Source organism: Mesoplodon mirus (genome assembly GCF_964341445.2).
Source record: "Mesoplodon mirus genome assembly, chromosome: 5".
Classification (NCBI taxonomy): domain Eukaryota; kingdom Metazoa; phylum Chordata; class Mammalia; order Artiodactyla; family Ziphiidae; genus Mesoplodon; species Mesoplodon mirus.
Genome location: NC_138980.1, coordinates 156,704,263 through 156,724,547, shown reverse-complemented (window position 1 = coordinate 156,724,547; position 20,285 = coordinate 156,704,263). Strand labels below are relative to the sequence as shown.

Sequence of the window (20,285 nt, the reverse complement as noted above, 5' to 3'; positions counted from 1 at the left end):
AACATGAGAGGCAGCACTGAGCCCTCACGGTGGGCACAGAACATTTCTTCATAGTTTTTAGTGTCTGGCAGAAACTGGCTGATAAGTTGTCCTTGGTGCAAAGTAAATCTGTGGGAGGAGAAAAAAAATAGGAAAAAACCAAAGATTATCCTTTTGTAAGTGAATAAGTGTGACTTGTATTAATGGAAGACTTTATGTGTCTACTGAGAAAGGCTCCATAACAATTCATAATGGTTGGCATCCACTGACATTCACTCCTGTGTAGCAATGTTATACATTCCCACCCTTGCCATGGCCACCTGGTGGTGAATACTTCCCCACTCCTGGACTTTGGGTTCAGCCCTCTGACTTGCTTTGGACAATGGGATGTTAGTGGACATGATCCCTGCAGGGCCTTAGAATGTGAGGGAGGATGAGGCTGCCCTGATGAGCTTCTGCCATCACCGTTAGAAGACTCTGGCCCATGCAGCCACTGGACCAAGGAGGATGAGACATATGGAGCAGACCTACACCCAACCTATAGCTTGCAGCCAAGGCCAAGCACAGCCAAACTAGATCAGCTGAACTTGAGCTGAGCACAAAATTCACGCTTGTAGTTTTAAAGCACTGAGTTTAGAGGTGCCTTGTTATGCAGGATTGGTATGCAATAGTTGAACACAATATTTTACTTGCATCACTTCATTGAATCTTCACAGCAGTAACTATCAGGTAAATACAACTGTTCTTTCCATTTTACAAAAGGAGACGTAAAGCCTACAGAAGTTAAGAACTTGCACAATGTTATCCAGCTGATAAGTGGCACAGTCAGATCTGAACATGGGCAGTTTTGACTCTAGCTCATGCTTTTATCAATCATATCATACAGAGCACCAAGCAGTCACCCCGTCAGCCAACTAACCAATGCTTCCTGAGCAAAGGATATAGATATATAAAATGTGGTCACTGCCCTCCAGAAATGTACCATGTAAATGAAGGCATAGACATGCACAAATAATTCCCAGGGTAAGGATACAATTAGTTACTTGGGTACTAATCCTTGTTCTACCCTAACTCTGGGCAAGTAAGTTCCTGAATTATTTTGGCCCTCCTTTCCTCATATATGAAACAGAGAATTGGACAAGATTTCTCAGGGACCACCCTTGCATATTCTATGGGTGGTACTCAGACTGCACTGGCCCATGTACTCCTGGTCTGGAAAGAATTCAGTAAGGCCCCAATAACACATTTTTCTTTTATAAAGTGAAATTGTTTCAAACTTTGCTTCAGTGCCCCTCAGAGCTCTGATTGATCTTTCTCCATTACAGAAAAGATTTGAACAGTCCTAAAGAAAAGCTTTTCCCTGAACAGGCTGCTGTCCTTTGTAAATAGAACTGTCAGTAAAAGTAGAAATTGAGGTAGTATTCTCTTTACCCAAATCTGTGACAGTATTTTTGCCTCTCTATGCATTTTTCACCTTCAGGTCATGAAGGCAGAAAAATGCTCTTTATCTTCTCAGAACTCATCATTTCCTTGACTGTGCCTTGTTTTTTCATGAAGAAATGTCTTCTGTTAGCTGTCAGAATTCCATTTGGTTTGCAAGTGTTAAGTGCGCTTGGGAGTAGGTAACATATAATGCTTCTAGAGCCCAAAACCTCTTCATTGCTGATTATTTTCTTCTTCAGGCCTCTTCCTAAACATTTCATAAAAATCAGTGCCCTCTAATGCCCCAGTAAACTTCTGTACATGATGTGACATTTCAGAAGGAGTACATATTTCTGCCAAGTGTTCCTACTGTGGAATAGAAATCTGAGCTCTTCATCTCCCACGTGCCCACCAGAGCAGCAGGTGTTCTCCATGGGGCTTGGATTGTGCATCGTGTAGGCTGCTGTTCAGAACAAGGCAGGGCTTCCTCCCTAGGCTTCTGGCATTGGGGCAGGGCCCAGAATGGAAGCCTAGGCATCACAGGGCTGCTCTGATTTCTTAGCCAGCCTCTCCTAAATTCCTTATGGATGGTGGACGGAGAAGGTGCATCTGGGGTAGCTCTTTGCCCCACATTCTCCCTGCCATGAGTATGTGAGTGCTCTGGGGCTACTACAAGAAAAGAAGACAGAGGAAGTATGAAAGCTTAGCTTCCATTCCTTCTCTCCACAAAGCTTTTGGCCACGTTGGACCACAAGGATCCCTTCTGTTCCAATCTCCAAACTTGTATTATTATTGTTAACATTTGCTCAAACATGGCACTGTGTTCTATCTTGAACTGTTCTGTAAATGGTGTTGAGCCTTTTCTGCTAAAGGCTGAAGTGTGACCTCTCTCTAGGGTGTCTACTGTTCTAAAAAGGCCCCTTAGAGGACCCCAAAGTCTTTAACTTTGTTCTGGGTTGAATTGGATCCTCCAAAGTTTAAGTGTTCCCCCAAAGTTGAAGTCCTAACCATTGGTACCTGTGAATGTGATGTTATTTGGAAATATTTCCTTGCAGATGTAATTATGATGTAAATTAAGATGACTTAATCAACATGACTGTGTCCTTATAGAGAAAAGACAGACACATGCAGTAAAGAGAAAGCCATGTGATGACACAGACACACAGAGGAAGATGGCCATGTGATGATGGAGGCAGAGATTGGAGTTATGCAGCTACAAGCCAAGGAAATCCAGTGACTACCAGAAGCTAAGAGACAGAGAGCATGGCCCTACCAAGAACTGTGGTTTTTGGACTTCTTGCCTCCAGAATTGTGAGACTAAATTTCTGTTGTTTTAACAACACAGATAACAATTTCTTAAGCACTTACCACACACTAGGCAATGTGCTGGGCATATTACTATCTCATTTGATCTTCATATAAATTTACTTACACCTGTTGTTCTCCCTTTAAAACTGAAGTTCCACAGAGGCTTAATAACAGGCCCAGTGTCTCATAGCTAGAACAGAGATGGTGGTATTGGAATCTGAATGCTGCCTCAGTGCCTCTAAAGCACTGCCACCAAGAAAATGAATCTCTTGTGCTGGTTATGGGGAAGGAGGGGCCCACATGGACAGGTCTTCCCTGACCAGAGCAGCTTCATTTGTTCAACCAAGGGCCCCCACTTGTCAGGTCAACATCTACATGACTGAAAGAGGCTCAACCAAGCCTGGTGTCCTTGCCTGATCTTGGGAACCACTGGATCATGAGCCCAGCTTTTCAATGGTCCTCAGAGCCCTGGGAACATGTGGGTCCTAGAATCCTCCTGTTTAAAAGTGGGAAACTGGAAGAACGAGTGGAGGATACCGGTGACCTACATTGGGAGCCTGTGTTCCAGACCTATGTTTAGCAGCTCATTTAGACAATGACTGGGAGCCCAACATCATGGCAGGGCTTAATTGCACCAGTTCTCATTATTATTGTGAAACAATGAAGGCTGCTGTGTTCATCAGCCAACTGGTTCCCAGTTGAAGCACACAATGCTTATAATTGGGGGCAACTTAGAGAGGACATCCCAATTTGCCTATGCCTGTTTAATAGAAATCATACTTGGAAATGTAAAGGGACAGTTATAAGCTTCTTCCCCTGCTGTCGGTTATGTCTAGGTTGAAGGGATAATATTTTGCCCACAAAAGTTGGAAAATAATTTCAATGTTGTTGGCAAATACAGTGTCTGTAAGACTTTGGGTTTCGTGAGGCCAGGGAATGTGTCAGACTTGTTTCTTGTCCTCAGTTTTTAGTACGTGCCTGAGACATATCTTGTGATCAGTAATATTTGCTGAATAAATGAAAGTTCTGTTCATCTGGAAGAATATCTTTCAGTAGGAAGACGCTAAGCTCACCTCTGCCCACAGGCACACCAAAATTACAACTATTTACAGAGCAACTATTGATGTGAAAGATTGGAAGACTGGCAGAAAAGCTCTTCTACGACTAAAAGTATAAAGAAGGAACCACAACGAGACAGGTAGGAAGGATGGAGATGTGGTATAGTCAGGAGCCCTGGGTGGGTAAACCACAAATGAGAGAATAATTACAATTACAGAGGTTCTCCACGAGCGAGGGGCTTGAGCCCCACATCAGACTCCCAAGCCCAGTGGTCCTGCATTGAGAAGATGAGCCCCCAGAACATTTAGCATAAAGGTCAGTAGGGCTTAATCAGGAGATCCAGGGGCTATGGGGAATAGAGACTCCACTCCTATAGGGCACACACAAAATCTCACAGGACCTAGCACAGAAGCAGTAATTTGAAAGGAGCCTGAGTCAGACCCACCTGCTGATCTTGGAGAGTCTCCTTCAGAGACAAGAGGCAACTAGAGCTCACCCTCGGGACAGAGACACTGGTGACAGCCATTTCGGGAAGCTCGTTTTACCACGAGGACACTGGTGCTGGCAAGCACCATTTTGGAATCCTCCCTCCAACACTAGGACCAGGCTCCAACCACCAGTCTGTCAGCACCAGTACTGGGATGCCTCAGGCCGAGCAACTAGCTGGGTGGAGACACAGGCTCACTCACCAGCAGCCCTGCTGCCTTAAAACCCCCTGAGCTGCTTTGGGACCTGGCCCTGTCCATCAGAGGGCCTAGGGCCCAGCCCTGTGTGTGCTGAGACTAGCCTCAGGACTCCCGGGTCCTGGAGCCAACACTGGCTCCACCCACCAGTGGGCAGACACCAGCTCCAGGACCCTCAGGGCCCTGCAGCCAGAAGTCTGAAGACCAAGTTTCACCCACCAGTGGGTAGACACAAGCCCCAGGACTACTGCAGCTTGCCATGTCAGTACCCCCTGGGCCTGACCATCAGCAGGCTGACATCTGCTCTGAGACACCTTAAGTCCCTCAGCCAGCAGTCCCAGGATCTGGCCCCACCTACCAGTGGGGTGACACCAGCTCCAAGACACCTTGTATCTCTCACCAGCAGGCCAGCACCAGCTTTGGAACACCCTGGAACTCACAGCCAGCCATGTCAGGAACCGGCTCTGCAGTCACCCACTCCAGAACCCAGCTCTGCCTACAAGCCCACCAGGATTACCCAGGGGAATCCTGGGACTCTGCAGCCAGCTATCTCATGCCCTACCCTGCCCCACCAACTAGTAGTCTCCACACAAGGCAGAGTCTCACACCAACCTAATAAGAAGCCAGTCACACCTACCAGACCACCCACAGTAGTCACCTCATCACAAAAAGAAGGACCCATGCAGCCCATGTAGGGGGCACCCCTATAGCATATAGCTCTGGTGACCAGAGGGGAGTATGCTGCTGGGACACACAGGATGTCTCCTACAAAAGGCCACTTCTCCAGGGTGAGAAAATACAATCAACCTACCACATACATTGAAATAAAAACAGCAAATTAGGGAAAATGAGGCAACAGAGGAATATATCCCAAATGAAGGAATAAGATAAAACACCAGAAGAACTAACTGAACTGAAGATAGGCAACCTATCCAATAAAGAGTTCAAGGTAATGATTGTAAAGATACTCAAATAACCTGGGAGAAAATTGGGTGAATACAGTATGAAGATTAACAAAGAGAAAGAAACAGAGCTGAAGAACAGAAAAACTGAAATTAAAAATACACTAAAAGGATTAAATAGAGGAATGGATCAGTGAACTGGAAAGCAGAGTAGTGGAAATAACTGAAGTTGAACAGAAAAAAAAACAATTTAAAAAATGAGGACAATTCAGAAACCTCTGTGATATAACATCAAGTGTACTGACATTCACATTATATGGCTCCCAGATGGAGAACAGAGAGAGAAATGGGAAGAGGATATATTTAATGATATAATAGCTAAAAATTGCCCTAACCTGCAATAGGAAATAGACAAGCAGGACCAGGAAGCACAGAACCCAAAACAGGAACCCAAAGATAATCATACCAAGACACAATGTAATTAAAGTGGCAAAAATTAAAGATAAAGGGAGAAAATTAAAATCAGCAAGGGATGCTGGAGAGGGTGTGGAGAAAAAAGGGAACCCTCCTATATTGTTGGTGGGAATGTAAACTGGTACAGCCACTATGGAGAACAGTACGGAGGTTCCTTAAAATATTAAATATAGAACTACCATATGATCCAGCAATCCCACTCCTGGGCATCTATTTGGAGAAAAGATACATGCACCACAATGTTCACTGCAGCACTATTTACAATAACCAGGAAATGGAAGCAACCTAAATGTCCATCAACAGACAAATGGATAAAGAAGATGTGGTACGTATATACAGTGGAATATTACTCAGCCATAAAAAAGAAAAAACAATGCCATTTGCAGCAACATGAATGGACCCAGAGATTGTCATACTGAGTGAATAAAGTCAGACAAAGACAAATATCACATGATATCACTCATATGTGGAATCTAAAAAAGACTACAAATGAACTTATCTACAAAACAGAAATAGAGTTTGGGACTTACCTGGTGGTCCAGTGGTAAAGAATACACTTTACAATGCAGGGCACATGGGTTTCATCCCTGGTCAGGGAACTAAGATCCCACATGCCACGGGGCAACTAAGCCCATGTGCCACAAATACTGAGCTTGCTTGCCTCAATTAGAGAGCCTGTGTGCCACAAACTATAGAGCCCATGTGCCCTGGAGCCTGCGTGCCACAACTAGAGAGAGAAAACCTGGACACCACAACTAGAGAGAAGCCTGTGCACCACAACAAAAATCCCACATGGCTCAATGAAGATCCCACGTGCTGCAACTAAGATCTGACACAGCCAAAAATAAAATAAAATAAAGAATAAAGAGATCTTAAAAAAACCAAAACAAAACAGAAATAGAGTTACAGATGTAGAAAATAAACTTATGGTTACTGGGGGGTATGTTGGGGGGAGGGATAAATAGGAAGATTGGGATTGACACATACACACTACTACATATAAAATAGATAACTAATAAGGACCTACTGTATAGCATAGGGAACTCTACTCAATACTCTGTAATGGCCTATATGGGAAAAGAATCTAAGAAAGAGTGGATATATGTATATGTATAACAGATTCAGTTTGCTGTACACCTGAAACTAATACAACACTGTAAGTCAACTATACCCTAATAAAAATAAAAAATAAAAAAATCAGCAAGGGAAAAGCAACGAGTAGAAAAGAACTCTCATATGGCTATCAGTTGACTCTTCAGCAGAAACTCTGCAGGCCAGAAGGGCACGATATATTTCAAGTGATGAAAGGGGAAAGAATACTCTACCTGGCAAAGCTTTCATTTAGATTTGATAGAGAGATCAAAAGTTTTACAGACAAGCAAAAGCTAAAAAAATTCAGCACCACCAAACCAGCTTTACAAGAAATGCTAAAAGGAACTTCTCTAAGTGAAAAAGAAAATGCCACAGTTAGAAACATGAAAATTACAAAAGGAAAATTTAAGTGGTAAAGACAAATATGCAATAAAGGTAATAAATCAACCATGTATAAAGCTAGTAGAAAGATTAAAAGGCAAAAGTAGCAAAATCATCTATATCCACAATAAGTAGTTAAGGGATATACAAAACAAAAACATATAAAATATGTCAAAAACAGTAAACATGGAAGAGGGGAGTAAAAATGCAGGGTTGTTAAAATGCATTTGAACTTAGAGATCAGCAACTTAAAATAATTATATATATATATATGGCTATATATAAACCTCATGGTGGACTTCCAGGGAAGATGGCAGAACAGTAAGACCTGGAGATCACCTTCCTCCCCATAGATACACCAGAAATACAACTACACGTGGAACAACTTCTACAGAACACCTACTGAATGCTGGCAGAAGACCTCAGATCTCCCAAAAGGCAAGAAACTCCACACATACCTGGGTAGGGCAAAAAAAAAAAAAAAAAAACAAGAAAAAACAGACAAAAGAATAGGGATGGGACCAGCACCAGTGGGAGGGAGCCGTGAAGGAAGAAAGGTTTCCACACACTAGGAGCCTCTTTGTGGGCGGAGACTGTGGGTGGTGGAGGGGGGAAGCTTCGGAGTAGCAGAGGAGAGTGAAGCCAGAGGGGTGCAGAGGGCAAAGCGGAGAGATTCCCGCACAGAGGATCGGCGCTGAGCGGCACTCACCAGCCCGAGAGGCTTGTCTGGTCGGCCACTGGGGAAGGCGGGGCTGGGAGCTGAGGCTCGCACTTTGGTTGGAGCGCAGGGAGAGGACTGGGGTTGGCGGCATGAACACAGCCTGCAGGGGGCTAGTGCGCCATGGCTAGCTGGGAGGGAGTCCGGGCAAAGTCTGGAGCTGCCAAAGAGGCAAGAGAATTTTTATTCCCTCTTTGTTTCCTGGTGCGTGAGGAGAGAGGATTAAGAGCGCTGCTTAAAGGAGCTCCAGAGACGGGCGCGAGCTGAGGCTAACAGCGCGGACCACAGAGATGGGCATGAGACGCTAAGGCTGCTTCTGCCACCACGAAGAAGCCTGTGTATGAGCACAGGTCACTATCCACACCCCCCTTCAGGGGAGCCTGTGCAGCCCACCACTGCCAGGGTCCCGGGAACCAAGGACAACTTCCCCAGGAGAACGCACGGCGCAACTCAGTCTAGTGAAACGTCCCACTGGCCTCTGCCACTGCAGGCTCGTCCCGCACTCTGTACCCCTCCCTCCTCCCAGCCTGAGTGAGCCAGAGTCCCCGAATAAGCGGCTCCTTTAACCCCATCCTGTCTAAGCGAAGAACAGACACCCTCCAGTGACCTACACGCAGAGGCAGGGCCAAATTCAAAGCTGAGCCCCGGGAGCAGTGAGACCAAAGAAGAGAAAGGGAAATCTCTCCCAGCAGCCTCAGAAGCAGCGGGTTAAAGCTCCACAATCAACTTGATGTACCCCGCATCTGTAGAATACATGAATAGAAAATGAATCATCCCAAATTGAGGAGGTGGACTTGGAGAGCAAGATTTATGATTTTTTGCCCTTTTCCTTTTTTTTTCTGAGCCGTGTGGATGAAAGGCTCTTGGTGCTGCAGCCAGCAGTCAGTGCTGTGCCTCTGACGTGGGAGAGCCAACTTCAGGACACTGGTCCACAAGAGACCTCCTAGCTCCACATAATAACAAATGGCGAAAATCTTCCAGACATCTCCATCTCAACACCAGCACCCAGCTTCACTCAACGACCAGCAAGCTACAGTGCTGGACACCCTATGCCAAACAACTAGCAAGACAGGAAGACAACCCCATCCATTAGCAGAGAGTCTGCCTAAAATCATAATAAGTCCACAGACACCCCAAAACACACCACCAGATGTGGACCTGCCCACCTGAAAGACAAGATCCAGCCTCATCCACCAGAACACAGGCACTAGTCCCCTCCACCAGGAAGCCTACACAACCCACTGAATCAACCTTAGCCACTGGGGACAGACACCAAAAATAACGGGAACTACGAACCTGCATCCTGCAAAAAGGAGACCCCAAACACAGTAAGATAATCAAAATTAGAAGACAGAAAAACACACAGCAGATGAAGGAGCAAGATAAAAACCCACCAGACCTAATAAATAAAGAGGAAATAGGAAGTGTACCTGAAAAAGAATTCAGAATAATGATAGTAAAGATGATCCAAAATCTTGGAAATAGAATAGACAAAATGCAAGAAACATTTAACAAGGACCTAGAAGAACTAAAGATGAAACAAGCAATGATGAACAACAAAATAAATGAAATTAAATATACTCTAGATGCGATCAATAACAAAATAACAGAGGCAGAAGAACGGATAAGTGACACGGATGACAAAATAGTGGAAATAACTACTGCAGAGCAGAATAAAGAAAAAACAATGAAATGAACTGAGGACAGTCACAGAGACCTCTGGGACAACATTAAATGCACCAACATTCGAATTATAGGGGTTCCAGAAGAAGAAGAGAAAAAGAAAGGGACTGAGAAAATATTTGAAGAGATTAAGTTGAAAACTTCCCTAATATGGGAAAGGAAATTGTTAATCAAGTCCAGGAAGCACAGAGAGTCCATACAGGATAAATCCAAAGAGGAATACACCAAGAAACATATTAATGAAACTGTCAAAAATTAAATACAAAGAAAACATATTAAAAGCAGCAAGGGAATAACAACAAATAACACACAAGGGTATCCCCATAAGGTTAAAAGCTGATCTTTCCACAGAAATTCTGCAAGCCAGAAGGGACTGGCAGGATATATATAAAGAGATGAAGGAGAAAAACCTGCAACCAAGATTACTCTACCCAGCAAGGATCTCATTCAGATTTGATGAAGAAATTAAAAACTTTACAGACAAGCAAAAGCTGAGAGAGTTCAGCACCACCAAACCAGCTTTACAACAAATGCTAAAGGAACTTCTCTAGGCAAGAAACACAAGAGAAGGAAAAGAACTACAATAACAAACCCAAAACAATTAAAAAAGTGGGAATAGGAACATATATATCAATAATTAGCTTAAAAGTAAATAGACTAAATGCTCCCACCAAAAGACACAGATTGGCTGAATGGATACAAAAAAACAAGACCTATATATATGCTGTCTACAAGAGACCCACTTCAGACTTAGAGACACATACAGACTTAAAGTAAGGGGATGGAAAAAGATATTCCATGCAAATAGAAACCAAAAGAAAGCTGGAGTAGCAATTCTCATATCAGACAAAATAGACCTTAAAATAAAGACTATTAGAAGAGACAAAGAAGGACACTACATAATGATGAAGGAATCAATCCAAGAAGAAGATATAACAATTGTAAATATTTATGCACCCAACATAGGAGCACTTCAATACATAAGGCAAATACTAACAGCAATAAAAAGGGGCAATCGACAGTAACACATTCATAGTAGGGGACTATAACACCCCACTTCCACCAATGGACAGATCATCCAAAATGAAAATAAATAAGGAAATGCAAGCTTTAAATGGTACATTAAGCAAGATGGACTTAATTGATATTTATAGGACACTCCATCCAAAAACAACAGAATACACATTTTTCTCAAGTGCTCATGGAACATTCTCCAACATAGACCATACCTTGGGTCACAAATCAAGCCTTGGTAAATTTAAGAAAACTGAAATTGTATCAAGTATCTTTTCCGACCACAATGCTATGAGACTAGATATCAATTACAGGAAAAAATCTGTAAAAAATACAAGCACATGGAGACTAAACAATACACTACTTAATAACGAAGTGATCACTGAAGAAATCAAAGAGGAAATTAAAAAGTACCTAGAAACAAATGACAATGGAGACACGACAACCCAAAACCTATGGATGAAGCAAAAGCAGTTCTAAGACGGAAGTTTATAGCAATACAATCCTACCTTAAGAAACAGGAAACATCTCGAATAAACAACCTAACCTTGCACCTAAATCAATTAGAGAAAGAAGAACAAAAATTCCCCAAAGTAAGCAGAAGGAAAGCAATCATAAAGATTAGATCAGAAATAAATGAAAAAAAGAAGGAAACGCTAGCAAAGATCAATAAAGCTAAAAGCTGGTTCTTTTAGAAGACAAGCAAAATTGATAAACCATTAGCCTGAATTATCAAGAAAAAAGGGAGAAGAGTCAAATCAATAGAATTAGAAATGCAAAAGGAGAGGTAACAACTGACACTGCAGAAATACACAAGATCATGAGAGATTACTACAAGCAACTCTATTCCAGTAAAATGGACAACCTGGGAGAAGTGGACAAATTCTTAGAAATGCACAACCAGCCAAGACTGAATCAGGAAGAATTAGAAAATATGAACAGACCAATCACAAGCACTGAAATTGAAACTGTGAGTAAAAATCTTCCAACAAACAAAAGCCCAGGACCAGATGGCTTCACCAGCAAATTCTATCAAACATTTAGAGAAGAGTTAACACCTATCCTTCTCAAACTCTTCCAAAATATAACAGAGGGAGGAACACTCCCAAACACATACTATGAGGCCACTATCACCTTGATACCAAAACCAGACAAGGATGTCACCAAGAAAGAAAACTACAGGACAATATCACTGATGAACATAGATGCAAATATCCTCAACAAAATACTAGCAAACAGAATCCAACAACACATTAAAGGGATCATACACCAGGACAAAGTGGGGGTATATTCCAGGAATGCAAGGATTCTTCAATATATGCAAATCAATCAACGTGATACACCATATTAAAAAATTGAAGGAGAAAAACCATATCATCATCACAATAGATGCAAAGAAATCTTTTGACAAAAGTCAATACCCATTTACGATAAAAACCCTGCAGAAAGTAGGCATAGAGGGAACTTTCAGAAAGTAGGCATAGAGGGAACTTTCCTCAACATAATAAAGGCCATATATGACAAAACCACAGCCAACATTGTCCTCAATGGTGAAAAAGTGAAAGCTTTTTCCACTAAGATCAGGAACAAGACAAGGTTGCCCACTCTCACCACTCTTATTCAACATAGTTTTGGAAGTTTTAGTTACAGCATTCAGAGAAGAAAAGGAAATAAAAGGAATCCAAATTGGATAAGAAAAAGTAAAACTGTCACTGTTTGCAGATGACATGATACTATACATAGAGAATCCTAAAGATGCTACTAGAACTAATCAATTAATTTGGTAAAGTAGCAGGATACAAAATTAATGCACAGAAATCTCTGGCATTCCTGTACACTAATGATGAAAAATCTGAAAGTGAAATCAAGAAAACACTCCCATTTACCATTGCAACAACAACAAAAATAAAATGCGTAGGAATAAACCTACCTAAGGAGACAAAAGACCTGTATGCAGAAAATTATAAGACACTGATGAAAGAAATTAAAGATGATACAAATAGATGGAGAGATATACCATGTTCTTGGATTGGAAAAATCAACATTGTGAAAATGACTCTACTACGCAAAGTAATCTAGAGATTCAATGTAATCCCTATCAAACTACCACTGGCATTTTTCACAGAACTAGAACAAAAAATTTCACAATTTGTATGGAAACACAAAAGACCCCGAATAGCCAAAGCAATCTTGAGAGAGAAAAATGGAGCTGGAGGAATCAGACTCCCTGACTTCAGACTATACTACAAAGCTACAGTACAATATGGTACTGGCACAAAAATAGAAATATAGATCAATGGAACAGGATAGAAAGCCCAGAGATAAACCCATGAACGTATGGTCACCTTATGTTTGATAAAGGAGGCAGAAATGTACAGTGGAGAAATGTACAGCCTGTTTAATAAGTGGTGCTGGCAAAACTGGACAGGTACATGTAAAAGTATGAGATTAGATCACTCTCTAACACCATACACAAAAATAAGCTCAAAATGGATCACAGACCTAAATTTAAGGTGAGACACTATCAAATTCTTAGAGGAAAATACAGGCAGAACACTCTATGACATAAATCACAGCAAGATCCTTTTTGACCCACCTCCTAGACAATTGGAAATAAAAACAAAAATAAGCAAATGGGACCTAATGAAACTTCAAAGCTTTTGCACAGCAAAGGAAACCATAAACAAGACCAAAAGACAAGCCTAAGAATGGTTGAAAATATTTGCAAATGAAGCAACTGTCAAAGGATTATGCTCCAAAATTTACAAGCAGCTCATGCAGCTTAACAACAAAAAAACAAACAACCCAATCCAAAAATGGGCAGAAGACCTAAATAGACATTTCTCCAAAGAAGATATACAGACTGCCAACAAGCACATTAAAAATGCTCAAAGTCATTAATCATTAGAGAAATGGAAATCAAAACTACAATGAAATATTATCTCACACCAGTCAGAATGGCCATCATCAAAAAATCTAGAAACAATAAATCCTGGAGAGGGTGGGGAGAAAAGGGAACACTCTGGCCCTGCTGGTGGGAATGTGAATATGTACAACCACTATGGAGAACAGTATGGAGGTTCCTTAAAATACTACAAATAGAACTACCATATGACCCAGCAATCCCACTCCTGGCATGTACCCTGAGAAAACCATAATTCAAAAAGTGTCATGTACCAAAATGTTCATTGCAGCTCCATTTACAATAGCCCGGAGATGGAAACAACCTAAGTGTCCATCATCAGATGAACAGATAAAGAAGATGTGGCACATATATACAATGGAATATTACTCAGCCATAAAAAGAAATGAAACTGAGCTATTTTTAATGAGGTGGATATATCTAGAGTCTGTCATACAGAGTGAAGTCAGTCAGAAAGAAAAATACAAATACCGCATGCTAACACATATATATGGAATTTAAGAAAAAAATGTCTTGAAGAACCTAGGGGTAAGAGAGGAATAAAGACACAAACCTACTCGAGAATGGACTTGAGGATATGGGGAGGGGGAAGGGTAAGCTGTGACAAAGCGAGAGAGAGTCATGGACACATATACACTAACAAACTTAAGGTAGATAGCTAGTGCAAAGCAGCCGCATGGCACAGGGAGATCAGCTCGGTGCTTTGTGACCGCCTGGAGGGGTGGAATAGGGAGGGTGGGAGGGAGGGAGATGCAAGAAGGAAGAGTTATGGGAACATATGTATATGTATAACTGATTCACTTTGTTATAAAGCACAAACTAACCCACCATTGTAACGCAATTGTACTCCAGTAAAGAACTAAAAATATAAAAATCAAAAAAATCAATAAAATAAACCTCATGGTAACCACAAACCAAAAGTCTATCATAGATACACAAAAAAGAGAAAGGAATCCAAATATAACACTAAAGATGGTCAACAAATCACAAAAGAAGTGAAGAAAAGAAATGAACAAAAAAGAGCTATAAAAACAATTAACAAAATGGCAATAAGTACATATCTATCAATAATTATGTTAAATATAAATGAATTAAATTATCCAATTAAAAGACATAGAGTGGCTGAAGGGATACAAATACAAAACCTGTATGCCTATAAGAGACTCACTTCAGATCTAAAGACAGACTGAAAGTGAGGGGATGGAAAGAGGTATTCCATGAAAATAGAAGTGAAAAGAAAGCCATGGTAGCAATAAAGGTATCAGACAAAATAGATCTTAAAACAAAGATTGTAACAAGAGACAAAGAACATTATACAATGATCAAGAAATCAATCCAAAATGAAGATATAACAAAGGTAAATACATATTCACCCAACATAGGGAGCACCTAAATACATAAAGCAAATATTAACAGACATAAAGGGAGAAATTGACAGTAACTCAATAATAGTAGGGGAATTTCACACCATGCATATATCAGAGGGCAGATCATCCAGAAAGAAAATCAATAAGGAAACACTGGCCTTAAAGGTACATAAACAATCTCCCAGAGGAAGCTGATGCTACTGGTTCAAGGACCACATTAACACAGATTGGAACAGGGTCCAAGGACAAGATGACGGAGTAGAAGAACCTGAGCTCACCTACTCTTAAGAAAACACCAAAATCACTACTAACTGTGAACCATCAACAAAAAAGACTGAAACCTATGAAAAAAAGATATTCTACTTCCTAAACAAAGAAGAAGCCACCCACAATGAGTTGGTAGAAGGGGTGCATCTGTGATACAATCAAATCTCAAACCTGCTGAGTGGGTGACTCACAAATTGGAAAATAATTATATCAGAGAGGTTCTCCCATAGGAGTCAGAGTTCTGAGCCCCATGTCAGGCTTCCCAGTTTAGGGGTTTGTAATTGGGAGGAGGAGCCCCAGGGAATTTGGCTTTGAAGCCCAGTGGGACTTGATCACAGGAACTTCACAGGACTGGGGGAAACAAACTCCACTCTTGGATGGTGTGCACAGAGTCTCGTGTGCACCAGGACCCAGGGGAAAAATAAGTGACTTCATAGCCACTTGGGCCAGACCTACCTGCTGGGCTTGGAAGATCTCCTGGAGAGGTGGGGTGTGCATGTGGCTGTGGCTCACTGTGGGGACAAGGACACTGCTGCCGAAGGTACTGGAGACTACTCATTGGTGTGAGTTGTCCTGTAGGTCCCCATTTTGATACCAAGACCTGTCCCTACCCATTTAGAGAAGAGTTGACACCTATCATTCTAAAATTATTTTTAAAAATTTTAGAGGAAGGAACACTCCCAAACTCATTCTATGAGGTCACCATCACCCTAATACCAAAACCAGACAGATACCACAAAAAAAAAAACGAAAGAAAGAAAATTACAGGCCAATACCACCAATAAACAAAGATGCAAAAATCCTCAACAAAATACTAGCAAACTGAATCCAACAATATATTAAAAGGGTCATACACCATGATCAAGAGGGATTTATCCCATGGATGCAAGGATTTTTCAATATGCACAAATCAATCAGTGTGATACACCACGTTAACAAAGTGAACAATAAAAACCATATGATTATCTCAATAGATGCAGAAAAAGCTTTTGGCAAAATTCAATACCCATTTATGATTAAAAAAACTCTCTGGAAAGTGGGCATAGAGGGAACATACCTAAAATAATAAAGGCCATATATGACAAACCCACAGCTAACAACATATTCAATGGTGAAAAACTTAAGACATTTCCTCTAAGATCAGGAACAAGACAAGGATGTCCACTCTCACCACTTTTATTCAACATGGTTTTGTAAGTCCTAGCCACGGCAATCAGAGAAGAAAAATAAATAAAAGGAATTCAAATTTGCAAAGAAGAAGTAAAACTGTCACTGCCTGCAGATGACATAATACTATACATAGAAAATACTAAAGATGCTACCAGAACACTACTAGAGCTCATCAATGAATTCAGTAAAGTTGCAGGATACAAAATTAATACACAGAAATCTGTTGCATTTATATACACAAAGAAAGAAAGATCAGAAAGAGAAATTAAGGAAACAATCTCATTTACTATTGTATAAAAAAGAATAAAATACCTAGGAATAAACCTACCTAAGGAGGCAAAAGACCTGTACTCTGTAAACTGTAAGATATTTATGAAAAAAATCAAAGATGACATAAGCAGATAGAAAAATACCATGTTCTTGGATTGAAGAATCAATATTGTTAAAATGAGTATACCACCCAAGGTAATCTACAGATTTAATGCAATCCATATCAAATGACCAATGGCAGTTTTTGCAGATCTAGAACAAAAAACTTAAAATTTGTATGGAAACACAAAAGACCCCAAATAGGCAAAGCAATCTTGAGAAAGAAAAACAGAGCAGGAGGATCCAGGGCCCCTGACCTCAGGCTCTACTATAAAGCTACAGTAATCAAAACAGTATGGTACTGGCAAAAAGACAAAAATATAGATCAATGGAACAGGATATACAGCCCAGAAATAAACTCACACACCTACAGTCAATTAATCTATAACAAAGGAGGCAAGAATATACAGTGGAGACAAGACTGTACCTTCAGTAAATGGTGCTGAGAAAACTGGACAGCTACATGTAAAAGAATGAAGTTAGAGAATGTACTAAAACCATACACAAAAATATACACAAAATGGATTTAAGGCCAGATACTATAAAACTCTTAGAGGAAAACACAGGCAGAACACTCTTTGACATAAATTGCAGCAATATCCTTTTGGATTCACCCCCTAGAGTAAGAAAAATAAAAACAAAAATAAACAAATGGGACCTAATTAAACTTAAAAGCTTTTGCACCACCAAGAAAACTATAAACAAAAATACAACTCACAGAATGCGAAAAAATACTTGGAAATGAAGCAATCGACAAAGGATTAATCTCCAAAATATACAAACAGCTCATGCAGCCCAATATCAAAAAAACAAAAAAAATAAAAAATGGGCAGAACTAAATAGACATTTCTCCAAAGAAGACATGCAAGTGGCCAGAAAACACATGAAAAGATGTTCAACGTCACTACTTACTAGAGAAATTCAAATCAAAACTATAATGAGGTATCACCTCACACCAGTCAGAATGGCCATTGTCAGAAAGTCTACAAACAGTAAATGCTGGAGAGGGTGTGGAACAAAGGGAACCCCCTTACACTGTTGGTGGGAATGTAAATTGGTGCAGCCACTATGGAGAACAGTAGGGAGGTTCCTTAAAAACTAAAGATAGAGCTACCATATGATCCTGCAATCCCACTCCTCAGCATATATCTGGAGAAAACCATACTCCAAAAAGATACAGCCACCCCAATATTCATTGCAGTACTATTTACCATAGCCAAGACATGGAAGCAACCTAAATGTCCATCAACAGATGAATGGATAAAGAAGATGTGGTATATATGTATAATGGAATATTACTCAGCCATAAAAAGAATGAAATAATGCCATTTGCAGCAACATGGATGGACATAGAGATTATCATACTAAGTACAGTAAGTCAGACAAAGACAAATATCATGACATCACTTGTATGTGGAATAAAAAAAACATAATTTACAAAACAGAAACAGACTCACAGAGTTAGAAAACAAACGTATGGTTACCAAAGGCAAAAGGTGGGGGAAAGGGATAAATTAGGAAGTTGGGATTAACATGTAGACACTACTATAAATAAAATAGATAGTCAACAAGGACCTACTGTATAGCACAGGGAACTCTCCTCAATACTCTGTAATAACCTATATGGGAACAGAATCTGAAAAAGAATGCATATATGTATAACTAAATCACCCTGCTGTACACCTGAAACACAAAAATTGTAAATCAACTATACTCCAATATAAAATAAAAATTAAAAATATAAGTAGAAGAGCTCTAAAAAAAGATCACTGATCACAGATCACCATAATTCAGTAGTAATGAAAAAGCTTATAATATTGTGAGAAGTACCAAAATGTGACTCTGAGACACTAAGTGAGCAAATGCTGTTGGGAAAATGGTGGCAATAGCCTTACTCAACTCAGAGTTGCCACAAACCTTCAATTTATAAAAATGTAATATCAGAGAAGCATAATAAAGTGGCAAACAATAAGAAAAAAAGAACACAGCATGGATCAGCTTGACTAGAGAATATGTACTTCACATATGTTCTTTGAATTTGGCAATGGTATCTTGTGATTTAAGGGTTTTCCTTTTGGTTGGCTGGTTTTTCTTCAGATGAACCTATCCTTGATGAAAGTGAGATCTTAATGAAACCTTAATTCAGACACTGCAAATCACAAACACACTCCATGTATGAAAGAAACAGATAAATATCCCCACATTTCTTTCCCAGTTCCAATTACCCACTTCAATAGAAAACATTTTTCCTTAAAAAAATGATACATTAAACCAAATGGAGATACACACACACACACACACACACACACACACACACACACATATATACCTTCCATCCAAAAGCAGCAAATAAACATTCTTTAAGATGTACATGGAACATTCTACAGGACAGATCACATTATGCCACAAAACAAGTCTCAGTAAATTTAAGATAACTGAAATCATATCAAGCATCTTTTCGAAATACAGTATATGAGACTAGAAATCAGCTACAAGAAAAAACTTCAAAAACCACAAACATATGGAGACTAAATAACATTCTGCTAAGCAACCAATGGATCACTGAGGAAATAAAAGAAGAAATCAAAAAATACCTATAGACAGACGAAAACAAAACACAAAGATCCAAAGTCTGTGGGATGCAACAAAAGCAGTTCTAAGAAGGAAATTTTAGCCATACAAGCCTACCTCAGGAAACAAGAAACATCTCAAAAATGAAAAAAGAACCCCAACATTACACCTAAAGGAATTAGAAAAAGAAGGACAAATAAAACCCAAATTTAGAAGGAAAAAGATCATATACATAAGAGCATAAATAAATGGAGACTAATAAAACAATAATAAAGATCAATGAAACTGAGAGGTGGTTCTTTGAAAAGATAAAAGGAGGGCCCACATCAATAAAGTCAGAAGTGAAAAAGAAGTAACAACTGATACCACAGAAATACAAAGGATCATAAGAAATTATATGAACAATTATACACCAATGAAATGGATAACCTAGAGGAAATGTACAAATTTCTAGAAATGTACAATCTCGCAAGACTGAATCAGGAAGAAATAGAAAATGTGAATAGACTGATTACCAGTAATGGAAATGAATCAATAATAATAATAAAAAACTCCCAACAAACAAAAGCCTGGAGCCAGATGGCTTCATAGGTGAATTTTACCAAACATTTAGAGAAGAGTAACATGTATCCTCTTCAAACTGTTCCAAAAATTGAGGAGAAAGAAACACTTACAGATTCATTCCACAAGGCCAGCATTGCCCTGATATCAAAACCAGATAAAGAGATCACAAAAAAGAAAATTGTAGGCCAGTATTATTGATGGACAAATACAAAAATCCTCAACAAAATATTAGCAAACCAAATTCAACAATACATTCAAAGGATCATACACCATGATCAAGTGGGATTTATCCCAGGGATACAAGGATGGTTCAGTATTTGCAAATCAATCAATATGAAT

The 20,285-nt window shown here is 39.9% G+C and overlaps 1 protein-coding gene across 1 annotated transcript in view; it reads right to left on the bottom strand.

Annotated features, from left to right (window-relative positions):
- The window catches only part of ADAMTS12 (ADAM metallopeptidase with thrombospondin type 1 motif 12), a 399,145-nt gene that overhangs the window by 3,682 nt on the left and 375,178 nt on the right, over positions 1–20,285 (bottom strand). The window contains 1 exon segment of the mRNA XM_082622837.1: positions 2–108. Coding sequence (XP_082478963.1) covers positions 2–108 — 107 coding nt within the window.